Here is a 17,718-nt window from a genome sequence, read left to right on the forward strand (position 1 = left end):
TGGATCATGTGTTCAGCATCTTTCCTTTATAAACATCAAACATTGTTGGTGTCTCTAACCAGTATTTTAGTAAACATGTACAAATAATGTTTGGTGACTCAACTAATATACTCACTATACTCTAAAAATGCTATTAATAAATACTAGTTAATTCATTTGCAGTTTAACAAAAAAAAATTATTTCAATCTCTTACCTGTGCTCTTAGAATCAGGGAGTTCTTTGGCACCAGATGAATGGCTTCTTCAGGAAACATCTGGGAGGAATGTGGCTGGTTGGGGCTGACTGAGGAAGGGCTCAGGCAGTAGCATGTACAGCCTTTGGCACGGAATCTTTAACCAAAAGGAGAGCAGAGAGGCCCCCATTAATTGAGTCCCCACTGAGTGCACAGGAATTTTTAGGCAGCCGGTTGGCAGTGTCTCAACTGCTCACAAAAACACTGCCAGATAGATCCTATCTTCCCTTACAGATGGGGTTGCTTGGGAGAATTAAGTAATTTTCTCATCTTCAATCAGTAGCTACAAAGCTGGCAGTAGGTCTTACATAGCTCAACCTGTACATAGGGAGGAGCCCCCACCTCCAAAGCCTGTGGGATTTCTGGACTTCTCAATCTTTTTTAGAATCTCCACAATGGAAACTTATTTTGCATTCTAAGTGAGGCTGTAAAAAAATTAATCCAGCATCAAAAGAATAATACTCATAAGGCTAACTTTTAGTATTCAAAGGTACTAAAACATCAGATAATCTTGAATTACTTCCTTTGTGGAAGGCCTGGGGAGTCACAACGTCATTATTAAGTGCTTTCTGCTCACAAGAAATGATTTCCTACTCCATTAAGGTATAGTATAGGAAGCCTAAGAGGGAACAGTCATAAAATGTTACTTAAGAGCTACCTATTAGTTATGCTTCTTCATAGTTAGTGGTCTTTGTTCATATTTGGTTTTAAGTGATCTAGCATTTGAATAGTAAATCATGGTTATATTCCATTGAAGTAATGATGGTGTTTCAAATATGGATCCAAGAAAGTGAATCAAAATCAACAAGAATGAAAATATGACCCCTGTTCTTTTAGTCAAACAATCTGTTGGAATCAGTGAATTAGTAAACATTTTTGAAAGTTTTAAAACTTATTTTGGGAAAAAGAATATGAAAAATTAATGTCTTGAGTCTCGAGCTGTTTCACGGAAGGGCCGTTTGGCATGGCCCTGAGCCAGGCGCTCTGCAGTGTCACCCGGGCAGGGCTCATTTTTAAGCAGGAGCTGAACGATTTCCAGAGAGCTGCCCTGGCTATCGTTTTTCATTCGTTCAATCAAACAGAGCATCTACATGTCAGCAACATTGTCACCTACTCTGAAGTCCTAGTCAGCCTGCTGTATGCATTCATGGGCAGGCCACGCCTTGTCAATTTAAGTGAGAACTAAAGCTGGAACAGTGTCCAAGCTGCTCTGCTAACCCAGAGACTAGACAGTAGGCCCTGGAGCTCGTCCATAGAGTGGACCACACACACGTGGATGAGGGGGTGGGTGTGGATGAGTGGAGAGTACGGCATACTCTCCCCCGGGGACTGTGTACCTCACTCACTGCTGGGGGCTCCAGAACTCTCCAGGCCTTCTACCCAGTGAACCTCTCCAGCCTGCAGCCTCCACCCTGGTCTGTCAGCCTGTGCCTGCTCCAGCAAGGGGTTTTATGATGCCGAGTCGGTTTCCACTCTAATTTCTGCTAGTTGTGCTTATTATTGTAACAAAGTAACACATTGATTAAATAGGAATGCATAAGAAAGTATTTGTTTCTGTGAAAATAAGGTTGGAAGGTTTGATAAAATTTAATGAAAACTGCTATTCAATTAGGTGGGGCTGGGATAGCTTTTTTTTTTTTTTTTTTTTTTTTTTTTTTTTTTTTTTTTTTGACAGGCAGAGTGGACAGTGAGAGAGAGAGACAGAGAGAAAGGTCTTCCTTTTTGCCATTCGTTCACCTCCCCAAATGGCTGCCATGGCCAGCGCACTGCGCTGATCTGAAGCCAGGAGCCAGGTGCTTCTCCTGGTCTCCCATGCGGGTGCAGGGCCCAAGGACCTGGGCCATCCTCCACTGAATTCCCGGGCCACAGCAGAGAGCTGGACTGAAAGAGGAGCAACCGGGACAGAATCCGGCGCCCCGACCAGGACTAGAACCCGGGGTGCCAGCACCGCAGTTGGAGGATTAACCTATTGAGCCAAAGTGCCAGATTGGGATAGCATTCTAAAAGAGAAAAACTAGATTAATATCCATGAGGATGCTATACCCACATATTTTTAAGCAATTAACTAAAATACTAAAACTGAAAATTGCCAATGGCCGCAATGTGCTGGTTAATGTAGCACAAATAGTGTTACAACTTCAAATGTGGGCTCATTTCCAAAGAAGAGACCTGGACTCTACCTCACACAATTGAAGAATTAGTGTGCATTCATATATTTTGCTTGAAATGAACTGTCTTGTGTTTATCTGCTTTTTTTTTTTTTTTTTTTTGACAGAGTGGACAGTGAGAGAGAGACAGAGAGAAAGGTCTTCCTTTTTGCCATTGGTTCACCCTCTAATGGCCACCGCAGCCGGTGCGCTACAGCCAGTGCACCGTGCTCATCCAAAGCCAGGAGCCAGGTGCTTCTCCTGGTCTCCCATGCAGGTGCAGGGCCCAAGGACTTGGGCCATCCTCCACTGCCTTCCCGGGCCATAGCAGAAAGCTGGACAGGAAGAGGGGCAACTGGGACAGAATCCGTTGCCCCAACCGGGACTAGAACCTGGTGTGCTGGCACCGCAGGCAGAGGATTAGCCTATTGAGGCATGGCGCCGGCCTTATCTGCTTTTGTTTCTTCACCTCAACTAATTTTTTCAGTTAACCAACCTTTTATCAAATGACTTCTACAAACAAGCCACATTTCTTAAAGAAACTAAACATATTAGTCCTAAAGTTGAAAATATAAATTGAGGGATAATAATAAGAAAATCATGAAGTAGGGTTCTGATAACAAAAAGGGAGAACCAAGTCACTGTGGCTGGTGATGGGAATCCAGACCATAAAGAGGGGACTCACTCAAGTTCACATCCAGATTCCTGCACCCTACACTGGTCTCTGGGGCCATCTGCATGGAGCCTAAGGCTTCTTGGAACTGTGAGAGCCACTTGGGGAGATCAGACCTCATGCACTGATTCCAGGTTGAAAACGTGGATGGAGACAAAATCTCTGGTACAAAATGAAAGATTTACTGAAAATTAAGCAGCTTTCTGTTTTCTGTGGTCATTAAGGGTCTTGTATAAAGCCCAAGCTCTTATTTGGAAACCAGTAAACTCAAGTTACTGGATGAAGGCCGATATCTTAGTTTGAGGAATAATGTAACTGCATAAGAATATAGTTGTATACATGAAGTGTCATCTGTGCAGTCTACCTTTGAGTGCTGTTTTTCTATTCTGGGGGATTAAAATTTTTCCAAGATAAATTTTAAATTTAAATTTTTAAAAATTTTATAAGGTGCACAGTCCCCAGGGGAGAGTATGAGTATTTAAGAGATTGAGTTAAGAAAGAGAGAAGGAGAGACAGAGAGAAAGGTCTTACATCTACTGGTTTACTCCCTAAATGGCCACAACTGTTGGATCTGGGCCAATCTGAAGCCAGGAGCCAGGAGCTTCTTCCAGGTCTCCCACGAAGGTACAGGGGCCCAAGGACTTGGGCCATCTTCCAATGCTTTGCCAGGCCATAGCAGAGAACTGGATCAGAAGAGGAGCAGCCGAGGCTCAAACTGGCACCCATAGGGGATTCGGGCCCTGCAGACAGAGGCTTATGCTACTGTGCCACAGCATCAGCCCCTAAATTGTTTTTGTTATTTTTTATTTGAGAGGCAGAGTCAGGGAGAAAGAGATAGAGGGAAGGAGACAGAGAGCACTCCCATCTGCTGGTTCACTCTCCAAATGCCTATGATGGCCAAGTTTGGGCCAGGCTGGAGCTGGCTCTGTGGACATACTTCAGATCTCTCACAGGGTTGGCAGGAACCCAATTAATTGAGCCATCACTGTGACCTCCTAGGCTATGCACTAGTGGGAGACTGGAGTCAGGAGCGGGGGGCATGTATCAATCTCAAGCACTCAAATGTATGATGTGGGCATCTTAACTTGCAGGCTAAAACACCCAGCCCCCCCCCAAAAAAAAATCATTTTAAATCAAAGCAACTAGTAAGTAATTAGTCTTGGGATAGTTTCAACATGTATTATAATAGTCAAAGCCTCTAATTTTGTTCTTTGCTATTTCAACCATAGTTCATAATTCATACATACAGAAAACACCATAAGCATGATAGCCCAACAACAACAAATACCTTCAAATCCAAGCCTAAATGGATATAAATAAACCACCAGCTGTTCATACTCTTATTGATCTACCTGCTCAATCTACAGATTTGTTCGGGACACATTATATGCCAAGGACACCGATGTGAAAGACACTGAGTAATTCCTTTTCTCATGGGACAGTCATCAGTTGGCACATGCATTAAAAATACTCCTGCAAATGGGGTGGGTGTTCAGCCTAGTAGTCAAGACACTGGCTAAGACACCTGTAGCCACGTCAGAATACCTGGGTTTGTTACCCACCTCTGGCTCCTGACTCCAGCTTCCTGTTAATGTAGTTGGGTTCCTGCCACCCATGTGGGAGACCTGGATTGAGTTCCTGGCATCTGGCTTCTACCCAGTGTCAGCCATCATGATCATCTGCGGAGTAAAGCAGTAGATGGGAGATCTACCTATCTACCTCAAATTTAAATATATGTGTGTGTGCATAGATAGATAGATAGATAGATAGGGAGGGAGGAAGGAAAGAAGGAAGGAAGGAAGGAAGGAAGGAAGGAAGGAAGGAAGGAAGGAAGGAAGGAAGGAAGGAAAGAAGGAAGGAAGAAAGGAAGGAAGGAAGGAAGGAAGAAAGGAAGGAAGGAAGGAAGGAAGGAAGGAAGGAAGGAAGGAAGGAAGGAAAGTAAACCTGACCCAGTGTGGAGCAGATCAGAAACACTTACTTGCTCAAGCTAAGATTGAAATTGTTTCAGTAGCGTCTGGTAGGTAAAGCCTGTCCCATGGGCCCCATGGGACAGGGGGTAGAGCGGTTAGAGACTTCCCAATCTGCTTCCCTCCCTGGCCACAGATATGAACAATCTCTCTGTGGTATGGCTTCTGGGAGTCAGGAGAGCGAGAGCTGCCTCCCAGGAAACAGCAGCCTGCTGCCTCCTCATAGACTTGAGCACAAGACCCTTCAGCGTCTCACCCAGCAGCTGATGCCCACAAGTATAAGACCTGATCCCTCACTCCTGGGCCCTGCTGCCTCCTCCAGATGTTGTGTGGGAGCAGCATGCTGGTCCCTCCACAACTGGGACCATTGGTCCATGTGGACTGACGCTTCCAGAAACAAAAGCCCCCTGGAACCCTCTCTTCCAGTGACCTTCATTTGAGGTCAGTAACAAAAGCATACCCAAGATGAAGGCACACACATCCAGCTAATTTCTTGGAATGACGCAAGAAAGGACATCATGAAGGAAAACAGAATCCATGTGCAAATCAGTGTCACAAGGATGTTGTGCTCAGAAAGATTTAGAAAATGAACCTGAGGCTGGCACTGTGGCGCAGTAGATTAAGCCTCTGCCTGGGTGCCGGATCGAGTCCCAGCTGCTCCACTTCCAACCCAGCTCCCTGCCAATACACCCTGGGGAAAGCAGTGGAAGCTGTCTTAGGTGCTTGGACTCCTGCACTCTCATGGGAGACCGGAAGAAGCTCCTGTCTCCTGGCTTCAGATCAAGCCTGCTCCAGCCATTGCGGCCATTTGGAAAGTGAACCGGTAGATGGAAGATCTCTCTCTCTTTCTCCCTCCCTCTTTCTCTCTCTCTCTCTCTCTGTGTGTGTGTGTGTGTGTGTGTCTCCCTCTGTCTGTAACTCTGCCTCTCAAATAAATAAATAAATCTTTAAAAAACATTTCATTTCTTAAAAGAAAATGAGCTCAATCCTACAAAGACTGGAAATTAGAGCAGGCAACAAACTCCGTTGGGGGTCTTGTTAGCACAGGTTCCTAAGAACCCCCTGTGAGTCTCTGCTTGAGCGGATGGCACCGGTTTGAACACCTGCACTGCGGACAAGTTTCCAGAGCTCTCTGATGCTGCAGCCCTGCACACCCATGCTTCGAGAACTGCTGCTTTAGTAGAGGTACTAAGTACGTGATCGAAATGAACATAAATGTTTAAACGTCCAGAAAGACAAGGTTAAAATACGTCAAGCTGCAACTTAATGACCCCAACAGCTTGGAAGGTTTCAGTTTCTTCTGGATATCCGACTCCTTTGGGAGAGGACAGACTCCTCTGGCAGTTACTTCCTGTTCTACTCAGGTACCTGCTACCTAGATGTGGTGAGGGCTCAAAATTGTCCTGCACACTTCAACTTGAACGGCACCAAAGCCTGCAGCCCGAAGCTGAGGAAACACAGTTAAAGTTTTGTTCAAGTGGGTTTGTTTTCTTGGTTGCACAAACATTATACCCGGGGCAATTTCTTGTTATTTTCACTATTAGCCAGCCAGCGTATCTCATGGACTTATCCTGCTTCTGCTTGCCATTAATATTTTTTTCCTGGGGAAACAAACTAATTTTTAGTTAATATTAACCTACCTGAAGGAAAAAAAGTCAGGACAAGGATTAATATATAATCATAGAAAATATCATGTGTGTCAAACATTGAAAATGTACTACTTAAAGCTGTCTTTCTTTATTCCTTTGTTGACAAAGATTTTTAAATTGACATTCATTAAAGCGAGTATGTGTCCAGATGTACTGGGGTACGCATGTGTCAAAGTGAAGCTCACAGATTAACTTTAAGAAATCATTATTAAAATTAAGTATCTTGATATTAGTATTAGTGAATTTGTTCTCTTTTAAGACACATACTGGGTGTTGGTGTTGGTCATCTTTTCTCAATCCTGAACATTATTTCAGGAAAAGAAAACCTTAGAATCAGCTCTAGAAGAAATCACAAGAACACATCCAATTAAGCTGCACACGTCAATCACATGTGTAGATACAGATCATGCATCTGTGCACGTATCCACATAGCAACATAACACTGAAGCTAAGAACTTGACTATTTGAAACCACCTCTCACCAACAGTAGCAGCATTTCATATGGGTCTATGCATATTATTTGGGAAAAAAGGCAAGCTGACTTTGTGTTTTTCAACAATACATGACTGGGGATCCCCCAACACACACGGTCAGGCTCGGGGGACGTGGCTCCTGTAATGGGAGGTCTGGCAGTCTCTGCCCCCTTTCTCTTGAGGTCTCCCCTCAACCTCCCAGTAGAGCCCAGCACCCAGGGGTCGGAGACAGACACGTGTGTTGGTGCAGCCCCGTGATTCGCGACTTACTGAGCTGCTTCTCAACAAAGCCTTTTCTCCCTCTCTTCCCAGGGCCAGTGCTTCTGCCAGGGAGCCAAAGGGGACAAGGTAAGAGCAGAGCCCACGCTCACTGCTGCTCACTGCAGGGCCCAGGCTGTAGTTTGCACTGGCCTTGCGTCAGTAGCAGAAAAAGCAGCAGTTTGTTGTGCCATTCCCCACCCGCAGTCTTAAAGTCATTGTGTATAAACATTAACCTATTTTTAAAAAAATGTCTTCTAGGAAGTTTCTGGTAGCTTGTATAAATACTGGCAGCTAAGCAACAACTCTCTCGATCTGGAAAGAATAAGTAGCAGTTTAGTGAAATAGAAAGTTGATGAGAAGCCGCCGAGTGTGTGCTATTTACAATATTGCTAAACACCAGAGAGGAAATGAAACCAACTTGGTTCAGCCACTCTGACATAAAATAAACAGCCAAAGGCCTCAGCATTGTCCGGCAGCATTGGTGCCGGAGCGCCCCCTGGCGGCGGCACTCCGAAGCGGCACCCTGTTGGAGGCGGAGACGGAGCCGAGGCAAGGCGCTGTGCTGCAGGGTTGAAGAACAAAAGGCACGCCGTGAAATCTCATTAATTCGCTCCATTAACTTGCAATTTGTGATAATTAAGACGGGGCCAGAACTAAAGTTTTTCCTTTGTTTACAAAGCCCTTTCCTCAGAGACACTAATTAAGTGTTTAACAATATCGAAGGGTGACTATGTGAAAGTATTTTTTAAGAGAACATATTGAAGTGCTTTAAAACAATTTTTGTATGCTCTTTCTGTCAATTATAATTATTATATTAATTTTGAGCTATTTAATAGTTCACACTGATGTAGGCTTTTTCCTGAATCTGTGAGTGGAATGCCTTCAGACTCACAGTAGAAAGCCCTGCTCTGCAATCCATCTGGCACCAGGAAGCATTTATTGAGTCCCACGTAGTCCCAGGATGCCATTCCGGTGCAAATGAAAGTATCTGAGTAGTGAGGAGGTCTAGCTTCCTTTATTTCTCTTATTATTGTGTGTGCACACACACACACACAGAGTAAAAGGGCTGACTTGATCCCTTTTTTTTTTTTTTTTTCCTTTTTCTTTTGCCAGTTGTGTCACTAAACTGACAGAATCAACCAGTGGCCTTTGTTGATAAAGAGTAATCCCAGGATACACATCCTCGGGAAGACTATTTGTTGGCAGGACTGTATCAACCATTGGGCCAAGAGTACTTTGACACACTTGTACCAGGGACTTCTTCATAATATCGTCATCTAAAAACTATTTCATTCACCCATGATATCTGTCCTGCATCTCCTACATGAAGGGCAGGTTACATTACTAATTCCTGTGTAATCAGGAAAGGCTTAGAACACCTACCCTGTATCGCGTGGCTCCTTGGAAGCTGTGTAGCAATTATGCACCCTCCCAAAACACATTCTCATCTCTCTCTGTCCCTCAGCAAACACACTCCACTAATCTGGGTTGTTCCAACTGGCTCTTCCCCTGGTTCTGGATTCCTTCTCTCTTAACCTCTGTCCTGCAAAGCTCCACCATAGGGGGAAGAGAAGAGTTTCTGCATGACCAACGGCCAGCACTTTGCAGCCAAAAGATAAATTCTGACAACTGATCATTTTCCAGGTGCCTATGCACACACTACTGAGCACCACTTATTTTTTTTTTTTTTTTTGACAGGCAGAGTGGACAGTGAGAGAGAGAGAGAGAGAAAGGTCTTCCTTTTGCCGTTGGTTTACCCTCCAATGGCCGCCGTGGTAGCGCGCTGCGGCCGGCGCACCGCACTGATCCGATGGCAGGAGCCAGGTGCTTCTCCTGGTCTCCCATGTGGCTGCAGGACCCAAGGACTTGGGCCATCCTCCACTGCACTCCCTGGCCACAGCAGAGAGCTGGCCTGGAAGAGGGGCAACCGGGACAGGATCGGTGCCCCGACCGGGACTAGAACCCGGTGTGCCGGCGCTGCAAGGCGGAGGATTAGCCTAGTGAGCCGCGGCGCCGGCCACACTTATTATTTCTAATCCAGGAAAGAAACAAGGAAAAACGTCTTTGCAAAGTCATAGAGAAGAGAATACAATGGTTATAGATGTGTTTATTGTTGAGTGGTGGCTGTTCTGTGTGTTTGTTTGTTTGTTTTGGTTTCAACAGGGGGAGAAAGGTTTTCCTGGACCCCCTGGTTCTCCTGGCCAGAAAGGATTCCCAGGTCCTGAAGGCTTGCCCGGACCCCAGGGATTCAAGGTATGTCATCCTGTAAGCTTGGGAAATCCCCAGCCCACGTAACTTCTGCTTGCTCACCTCATGAGCTGCTGAGGACCTACAGAGAACTGCACATCTTGGCCAACTGTGTGTGCATGGCAAATTCCTCTCTGACCATCGCCAGGCTCTCAGAACAGCATGCTATTCCAAGACTTGCAAGCGATCATCACTGTCTTTAAGCTCAGTACTCAGACCCCTTCCCCGCCGCCATCTACAGTATCGACTGCCGCTGCCTTCCTTTCTCCAACACAAGAGCAGAGCTCGTCTCACCTTCCGTTCAAGACCTACCCATCCACCTGTACTTGGATCATTAGGATTCATAGTGGACCTTGTTTCAGGTGTCTCTCCTCCCTGGCCACACATACCCACTTTCCTTTTGATGTTGCCATTTCTTTTTCAGTCCTTAAACGTGTAAATAATTCCCCATACTATAAAACTTTCTCTAAGTCTTTTAGATCCTGCAGCCAAAGGATTGCCATCCTCTCTCTTTCTTTCCTGTCTTGGGCACGTTTCTTAAAAGAACAGCTGTACAGCCTCCCTAGAGTTCACCTCCTATTTTCTCCTTGGCCAGGGATAATTTGCCTTCTGCTTCTCTCCACTCCGGTCTTCTTAATGAAGATTGATCACCAGTGACCTTCACACAGCCAATGACAACAGATATCTCTGAGCTGAACTCCCTCTGCTAAGTTTTGAACTGTGTGGGTTCAAAAACATAGCCTTTGTGTTGTTTTTAAATAATGGCTTTGTCTGCCCTTATTCCTGGGATGCGCCTTTCCCTACCTCTCCCTCCCCATCTCCCCAGTGCTCCCTTTCTTCATTAGTTCCTTTTTTTATCTGGTCTCATAAATGTCTGGGCTTCTAAGGTTTTTACAGAGCCTGCTGCCCTGTTAGCTCATCATCCATTTTTATCCTAAAGGGCTTTGTTGAAATAAATACCCTGGAGAATTTACTAGAGAACTGCATAACCACTAGATTTGCTGATTGCTCTTTCCTGCTGAGGACGTCCCCTACCCTTCACCCTGGGCCCTCGGGTATGCATGTTTGCTCCCCCTGACTGCTGCCCTGCAGAAAACTATAAACTAACTAGTAAATTGAAAGATAGTTATAATCCATCTAAGTACTGTCTTTTTAAAACCCTGGAGTGCACTGGAATATATGGTACAGGAATATCTAGAATATTTAAATGATAACCAAAGTCAAAGTACTCTATATTTACTCTGCGCCAGGCACTGGGCCATTTCTTCCACAGTGTATCTCATTTATTCTTCACATTGATCCCTTAAATCATGACTAAGTTGTCTTATAATACAGTTCCCATTGGTGTTCATTTTACAGATGAGGAAACTGACACTCAGAACGCATCATTTGTCCTGGGACACACAGCTAGTTGATAGCAAAATCAATGTTTAACCTGGTTTTGTGTTGTGTGTTGTGGGGGAGGGGGCAGTTCTTCTCATACCCAACAATTCTCCATTTCTCTGGACGCCAATGGGAAAATTGCAGGGGATTGAGCTCTGTGTCAGCAACTGGAGTCAAAGACAGTATTACAGCAAAAGGGGACCCTTGCACTCCAGTCACTCAGGAAATTAGAAGAGTTTTAGGAGTTTTGTACCAACCTCCAAGGCAGGCACCAAATACGTATTTCTTATTAGGTCGCATGTATGATACCAGAATCAGACTCTTGAACCAATAAAATAAATCCACACCTACAGTTTATAGCAAAGATGCAAACACTTGCTGTTTTCCAATAATTTTACCATTTCCATTTCCATCATATTCCTGTTGTGTTCTCTTCCTCCATTTCTTCTCCCTATTCTAATTCTGAAAAAGTCATTTGAATTCTAGCCAGGATCTGAGCATTTCATTGACTTCCTCTGGGGCTGATGTTCCTCCACTTCTCTGGGAGAATGAGGTTGTCACTCAGCTCTGGATTTAAACCAGCCTAATGTCAACTCCTTCCATTTTATTTCATTCTCTGCACCCCACTCTGCTTGGTCCCCACCAGCCTTTCTTTAGGATACAGCAATACATGAAAAGAATAGTTGTAAGCACACAATGCTTAATATGGATTACATTCTACACAAGCACTCCCTACAATTAATCTACAATATCTCTGTGCTGTGTTGTCCCAGGCTCGTATTTTAATGTAGAGTTTATAGACACAGCCACAAAGATAATTTGACCAAGGTCAAACAATTAGAGGATATGAAAATCTGAGGAAAAAGGTGTTTCAGATTTATAAGCTTCCTATCTAAAGTAAGTTTCTGCATGAGAAAATTTACATTGGGAAGCAAAATCCGCAAGCCATTCTTCTGCCTTCTGCATAGCCCAGATAGCCTCCTGCAGAGAGGGGGATGGCCTTGAACATGACCATGCTCCCAGGAATTCCACTTCAGACAGCATAGGCTGACTTTGGCCTCGACTGTCCAATCTCAGAAGACTAACAATCTTTTTCTAAAATAATGAAAAATACCAAACCACACTGAAACTCTCTGGAATGATGAAAACAGCTGTTGGACGAAGGAACTTTTATATCACATGGCAGAGTTAAAACAATCCATTTAAGGTTATCCTGTAAGAAATAGGGTCTCAAAGCCACATCCATTATGTGTTGAAAGCAAGTTTATCTCTGGTTCAGGCAATCCTACTTTCTATTTATTTGCTTATGCACATCGGATGCATTTTGTTCATAAAGTGTTTCTGATGGGCAGAAACGTTGGTTGCCATTCTTGTCTGGCACTGTCATTGTGCCATCTGTCCTTATCAGACCTCAGCAGCTGTCTGGCTAATGTGGGGCTTTTACAGCAGCGCTTTGTAGATTTTAATGTGCGGAAGAACCACCTGCATTATGTTGACATGCAGATTGGAATCCATAGACCTGGGAGGTTGGTGGTGGGGCTGGGGGGAGGGGTAAGCCTGCACTTATAACAAGCTCTCAGCAAGGGTTTGAGTGAATTTTTGGTTTGCCTTTTCTGAGAAATATTTTAGCTCCTCAGAAACAAGTGAACAATTAAGCCTTACTGACGATGAAATAACCACAGCAGTCTATGACTAAGACTGGGAAGTTGAATGTGTGTCTTAGGTCAAATACAATTCATGGCATTTATCTTTTCTTTTCTCACTTGGGTCTAGGGCTCTCCAGGACTCCCAGGACTCACTGGTCCCAAAGGTGTGAGGGTTAGTAATCCAGCCGGTCCATCGGGATTGTTTGATGAATATTCTTCTTCTTCTAAAAAGATCAACAAATGTCAAAAAGGATTACATTGTGTGTGATTCCATAGATGAAGTTCAAGAACAGGTTAAAGTAATCTGCAATGGCAGAAGTCAAAATAATGGTTAGCATGTTGGAAGCAGGTACTAATTGACTCGGAAAGGGTATGGAGGAATCTTCTGGGGCGGTGGAGGTGCTGTGTTTGGGTGGTAATAATATTGCAAAATGTTTGTTAAGCTGCTCACAAAAGGGGGAGCACTTTACTCATGCAAAGTATGCCTTAAAACTATATTCCTCAAAGCCAGAAACAACTGTAATAACCTCTTCTTAAAATTCCATGAATGTGAGATTTTAAAGTGTTTTTCTCACTACCCCCTCCTTTTTTATGTATCTTCAGGGAGTAACTGGATTACCAGGATTTTCAGGTCCTCCTGGACTTCCAGTAAGTTACGGGAAAAATACATAGCTTAAAAAATTAAATGTAAATTCATCTTAATAAAAATGTTAAAACAATAAATCTGTGAATGGGGGTGGGAGGACGGGTATGGTGGGAAGAATCACTATATTCCTAAAGTTGTACCTATGAAATTTAAACTCATTAAATAAAAGGTTTCTTTGGGGGAGGGGGAACAATAGCACAAGGGAATATCTATGTATGTATCACGTGAACACAATGGCATTGTAAAAATCGCGAGTTTGGATTTGCATGACAGCTGAGTTAAATCCTATTTCCTGAAATAGAACAGGATAGGGTGAAATGGTTAGGATAGGATAGGAGAGTAGGGTAGGACAGGACAGGGAAGGATGAGGTAGATGTTAAGATAGGGTAGGGTAGGATGGGCTGGGTAGGATAGGGTAGGGTAGGGTAGGTTAGGGTAGTATAGAACGCAATACAATGATTGTTTAATACATAGACTCATGAGGTAACCTCTGCATATTCCCCCTCTTCCTTTTCCCTTTCTTTCTCCCTGGTTTAAAGCAGCAGGTTAAGATACTTTATGTCACATAGAAAGGCCTTTTGTTTTATGCAAATTACCCACCTCTTCCTTGATAAGTCTTCCTCTTAATTGGCTTGTTTGTTCACTGTTACTAAAATTATATCTAAACCCATAATTTAAATTGACTCCTTAACTATTTATGCAGCCAGCTGAACTTCAGTTGCTATCAGATTGGTCCGTTTCCCCGTTCTTGGCCGTCTCTGCCTCCATCGGGGCCCTGTGATTGTGCCTCGTCTTTGAGATTCACTCTCTTTCCAGGGCGCCCCGGGCAGTGCTGGGCCTTATGGACTTGTTGGTGTTCCAGGATGCAACGGCTCTAAGGTAAGCACTGTGCACACTGAAGATGACTGCTCGGTGCCCTGCTGGAAAAGCAAACCAAGTAGCAGTGAGTTAGAAATAGGCTTTCCTGGAAGCATTGGAACCAACAATGTGATTTGGAACCCGAAACTGTCACAGTTTCTTTCTCCCTATTCTTTGTTTTCTAACGTTTTTAAAGGAAGTTCTCCCCTGTCCTCCCACAGGGAGGGGGCAGGGAGCTGGTTATTTTCATTGGGGGTTGTGCAAAATTAGTGTCTGGAAAGGGATGACTGGCCTTTTCAAGGTTCACTCACCTCCTTTTGTTCTCTAACTGTGCTCTCCTTTTCCCCTAGAATGGTGGCCATGAATGAACTAATTACTAAAGCTTTAAGGAAGCAGCAATTAAAAAGTTCTTGGCACAATTAGACTTTGCCATTTATGCACAATTTGAGAAACAGTAGGTTCTAATCCTGTTTTCAATTAAGATAACCATTTTCTGGCTTTCAGCCTCATGACCCAGTAGCCACAAGGAATTTGGGTTACTTTGCTTAGATTTATCACTGCAAGGTTGGAAGAGAGAAACAGGGAAAACATCGGAAGAGCTGTTCTGAACAACTAGGAAAAAGGACAAACTTTGTGTATCTTCCAGGGTGAGCAAGGCTTCCCAGGACTTCCAGGTACACCAGGCTACCCAGGGGTCCCGGTAAGTTTGCATTTCTAATTCCTCATCAGAGACAAAGTAGAGATGAAAGTAGTCTGTTCCATAAGGCCGTGTACACAAATCTTTCGTGACCTTGGGGAAGACTGGGGAGCCAATAGCAGACAGCTAGTAGGGCATGATTAAATACATGTACAAGTCCGGGTTTAGATTTGGAGATTTTGTTTTGCTTTTGAGGTATCCAGAGACACATAATAGGCAGCTGGATTTGCTCAGAAGAAAGGCCCAGGCTCATGTTGATTCAGAGTGAGAGTGAGGAGGCAAGGAGTTTAGAGCTAAGACTTAGGTCAAAGAGAATGAGCAGCAGCCCCGGCGACAGAAAGAAAACCAGGAGGGGTAGAGTATGGAAGCCTAGGAAAGCTATGTTTCAGAGAAGGGAGCAGCCGACAGCTGCCTAATGCTCACCAGAAGTCCAATAACATGAAGACTGACTTTTGGCTTTGGCTTTTGAAACATCAAAGTCATTGCCGACCTTAGCAGGGAATGGGATGGAGGCAGGAGGCAGATTTGGAACAGAAAATAAGAGGGAGATGAACAGGGTGGGAAGTTTACAGGTGCAATGAAAGAAGAGGATTGGAGAGGAGAAAATTGCTTGGCTCAAAGGACAGGTTTGAGCCTGTCTAAAAGCTGGTGGGAAATACTAGGCGGGGAGAGGGGGCAGAATAGCAGAAAGTAGAAGCACGTGCATCTGATTTGCCTCTAGTTGCTAAAATGCTGCTTTTTTCCTAGGGTGCTGCTGGCCTGAAAGGACAAAAGGTAAGTTGTTTGTGGAATATTCTTACTGAAAATCTCTAATTGTACATACGAAATGGACTTGTGTCAAATAATGAGACATGAAGGGTGGGCGTTTGGCCTAGTGGTTAATGATACCTGCATCCCATATCAGAGTGCCTGGGTGTAAGTCCAGCTCTGCTTCCAATTCCAGCTTTCGGCTGAGGTGCACCCTAGAGGGAAGCAGGTAATGACTCAAATATTTGGGTCCCTGCCACTTACATCGGAGGCCTAGATGGAGTTCCCAACTCCCAGCTTCAGGCCTGTCCCACTATGTGAGCATTTAGGGAGTGACCCAGCAGTGTGCTCTCTCAAAGTCCCTCTCCATCTCCCAAATAAAGAAAAATTCCTAACAAATAATGAGATATTAGCCATTATAAATCAGATCTCATGATCCATGGCTTAGTAGCTCAGAGACCACAGTAGCTGGGACAGGGCATGCATCAGCCTCTGGGTTTTATGTCATCCCTCAGGGAAATGGGCCCAGGAGGAAAGAGGCGACCTCATGGTCAGGGCCCCACCTTCTAAGTCCAGCTTTGCCACCACCTTTGGTCTGTCGGGAGATGTTTGATGATCCCTGTGTCACTCCCCCTCTACAGTGCATCTTCAGTTTTTAGGAAATCCAAAAGTGCTTTGAAATTCTTCAGGATGGAATAACAAAAGCTCCTAAATCTTTCTCTTGGTATTTATCCTGGAAATCACTTTTATCCTTGAAGCAGTGTGACCTTCAACAAGTACTTAAAGGACTTTTTGAAAATGTATTATCATGACTGATGATGACTGCTGACTTCTTTATTTTTAAGGGCGCTCCTGCCAAAGGAGAAGACATAGAACTTGGTGGGAAAGGGGACCCTGGGTTGCCAGGAATGCCAGGATTTCAGGTACTGCCCTTCCAAGAAAAGCTTTCCCTCTGTCTCCATCTCTATCATCTCCATCTTTCATTTACCCCTTTCCCTGCTGTTCTGTTTCTTACTCTTAAGAAAATTTTAATAGAAATACATATTTGTCCTGTTAGGTCTGCCTCCTTTCATTCTGAAACATTCATCTTATAACAAACTGTATGTTCTGTCCTTTGCAACAAAATGGATACAACTGGAGACTGTTATGCTTAGTGAAATAAACCTGTCCCAAAAAGACTAGTGTTTTCCCTAGTTTGTGGTAACCAATATACAGAGTACAAAAAAAGTAATGTATGTGAGCAAAATTGACATTATGAGATTTGATTAATTTTACAGCTCTTATCTATACTCTTGAGAAACAGAGGTTTTTCTACTTAGAACCTGTGAATTATTTATTACGTGCATGGGTAAGCTTTTAAATATAAAGAAAATTGAAAGTATGTCATTGCAAAAATTTATAAGAAAAATAAAAAGAGGAGGAGGGAGGGTAGGAGTGAGGAAGGGTATGATGGGAAGTATCACTATGCTCTTAAAACTGTGAATATGAGATACATGAAATTTGTTCCATATATATATTTTTAAGCTGAAAAAAAGAAATTGCCTGATGCTGATATATGAGCATGATTTGTGTGTATATCTTTTAAGTTCTTCCTAAGTCTTGGTCACCCAGGCCTCCCTGAATCTAAGGAGGATTCTGTAATCTGTTGAAACTGAGCACGAGTCTGTGTTAAACACTGAAGGTCGTTGAAAACTTTACTGTTAAATCACAGCCCTATTTTAAAATTTGCATGACAGTCCCTAAAAGGGCTTTGTTTAAACACAACCTTCTCCCATTGGATAGTTTGCCTTACTGACCTCTCGGTGTGAGGGTTACCCAGAATGGGCAAAAAGAAATACAACTACCTTTGGGGCTGTGTGTACTTTATTTTGCAATTTAAAAGGATCCTCTGAATCCACAAGGACTAGTTTCCAGATTAATTAACCAGGAAATATTTCACTTAGTTCAGAACTATGTGTGGAAGTTCTTAGGTTAGAGATTGGATATTTTCCTGATACGAGCTTGAGTTGAGGTTGTTGAGCTATACGGCGTGAACCAGGTTAACTCAGGATGAGTGTGGAAGTCAGATGGGGCTCTGAAACTTGGAAAAGA

General features: G+C 43.8%; 1 protein-coding gene across 1 annotated transcript in view; it reads left to right on the forward strand.

The window, feature by feature from the left end:
• Window positions 1-17,718, forward strand: part of COL4A3 (collagen type IV alpha 3 chain) — a 146,663-nt gene that overhangs the window by 60,238 nt on the left and 68,707 nt on the right. Inside the window, exons 2-9 of the mRNA XM_062197363.1 lie at window positions 7,455-7,490; window positions 9,567-9,656; window positions 12,807-12,851; window positions 13,283-13,327; window positions 14,142-14,204; window positions 14,830-14,883; window positions 15,628-15,654; window positions 16,473-16,550. Of these exons, the coding sequence (XP_062053347.1) occupies window positions 7,455-7,490; window positions 9,567-9,656; window positions 12,807-12,851; window positions 13,283-13,327; window positions 14,142-14,204; window positions 14,830-14,883; window positions 15,628-15,654; window positions 16,473-16,550 (438 nt within the window). The remainder of the gene's footprint in view (window positions 1-7,454; window positions 7,491-9,566; window positions 9,657-12,806; window positions 12,852-13,282; window positions 13,328-14,141; window positions 14,205-14,829; window positions 14,884-15,627; window positions 15,655-16,472; window positions 16,551-17,718) is intronic.

The sequence above is a fragment of the Lepus europaeus genome, chromosome 1 (assembly GCF_033115175.1).
Source record: "Lepus europaeus isolate LE1 chromosome 1, mLepTim1.pri, whole genome shotgun sequence".
Lineage (NCBI taxonomy): Eukaryota > Metazoa > Chordata > Mammalia > Lagomorpha > Leporidae > Lepus > Lepus europaeus.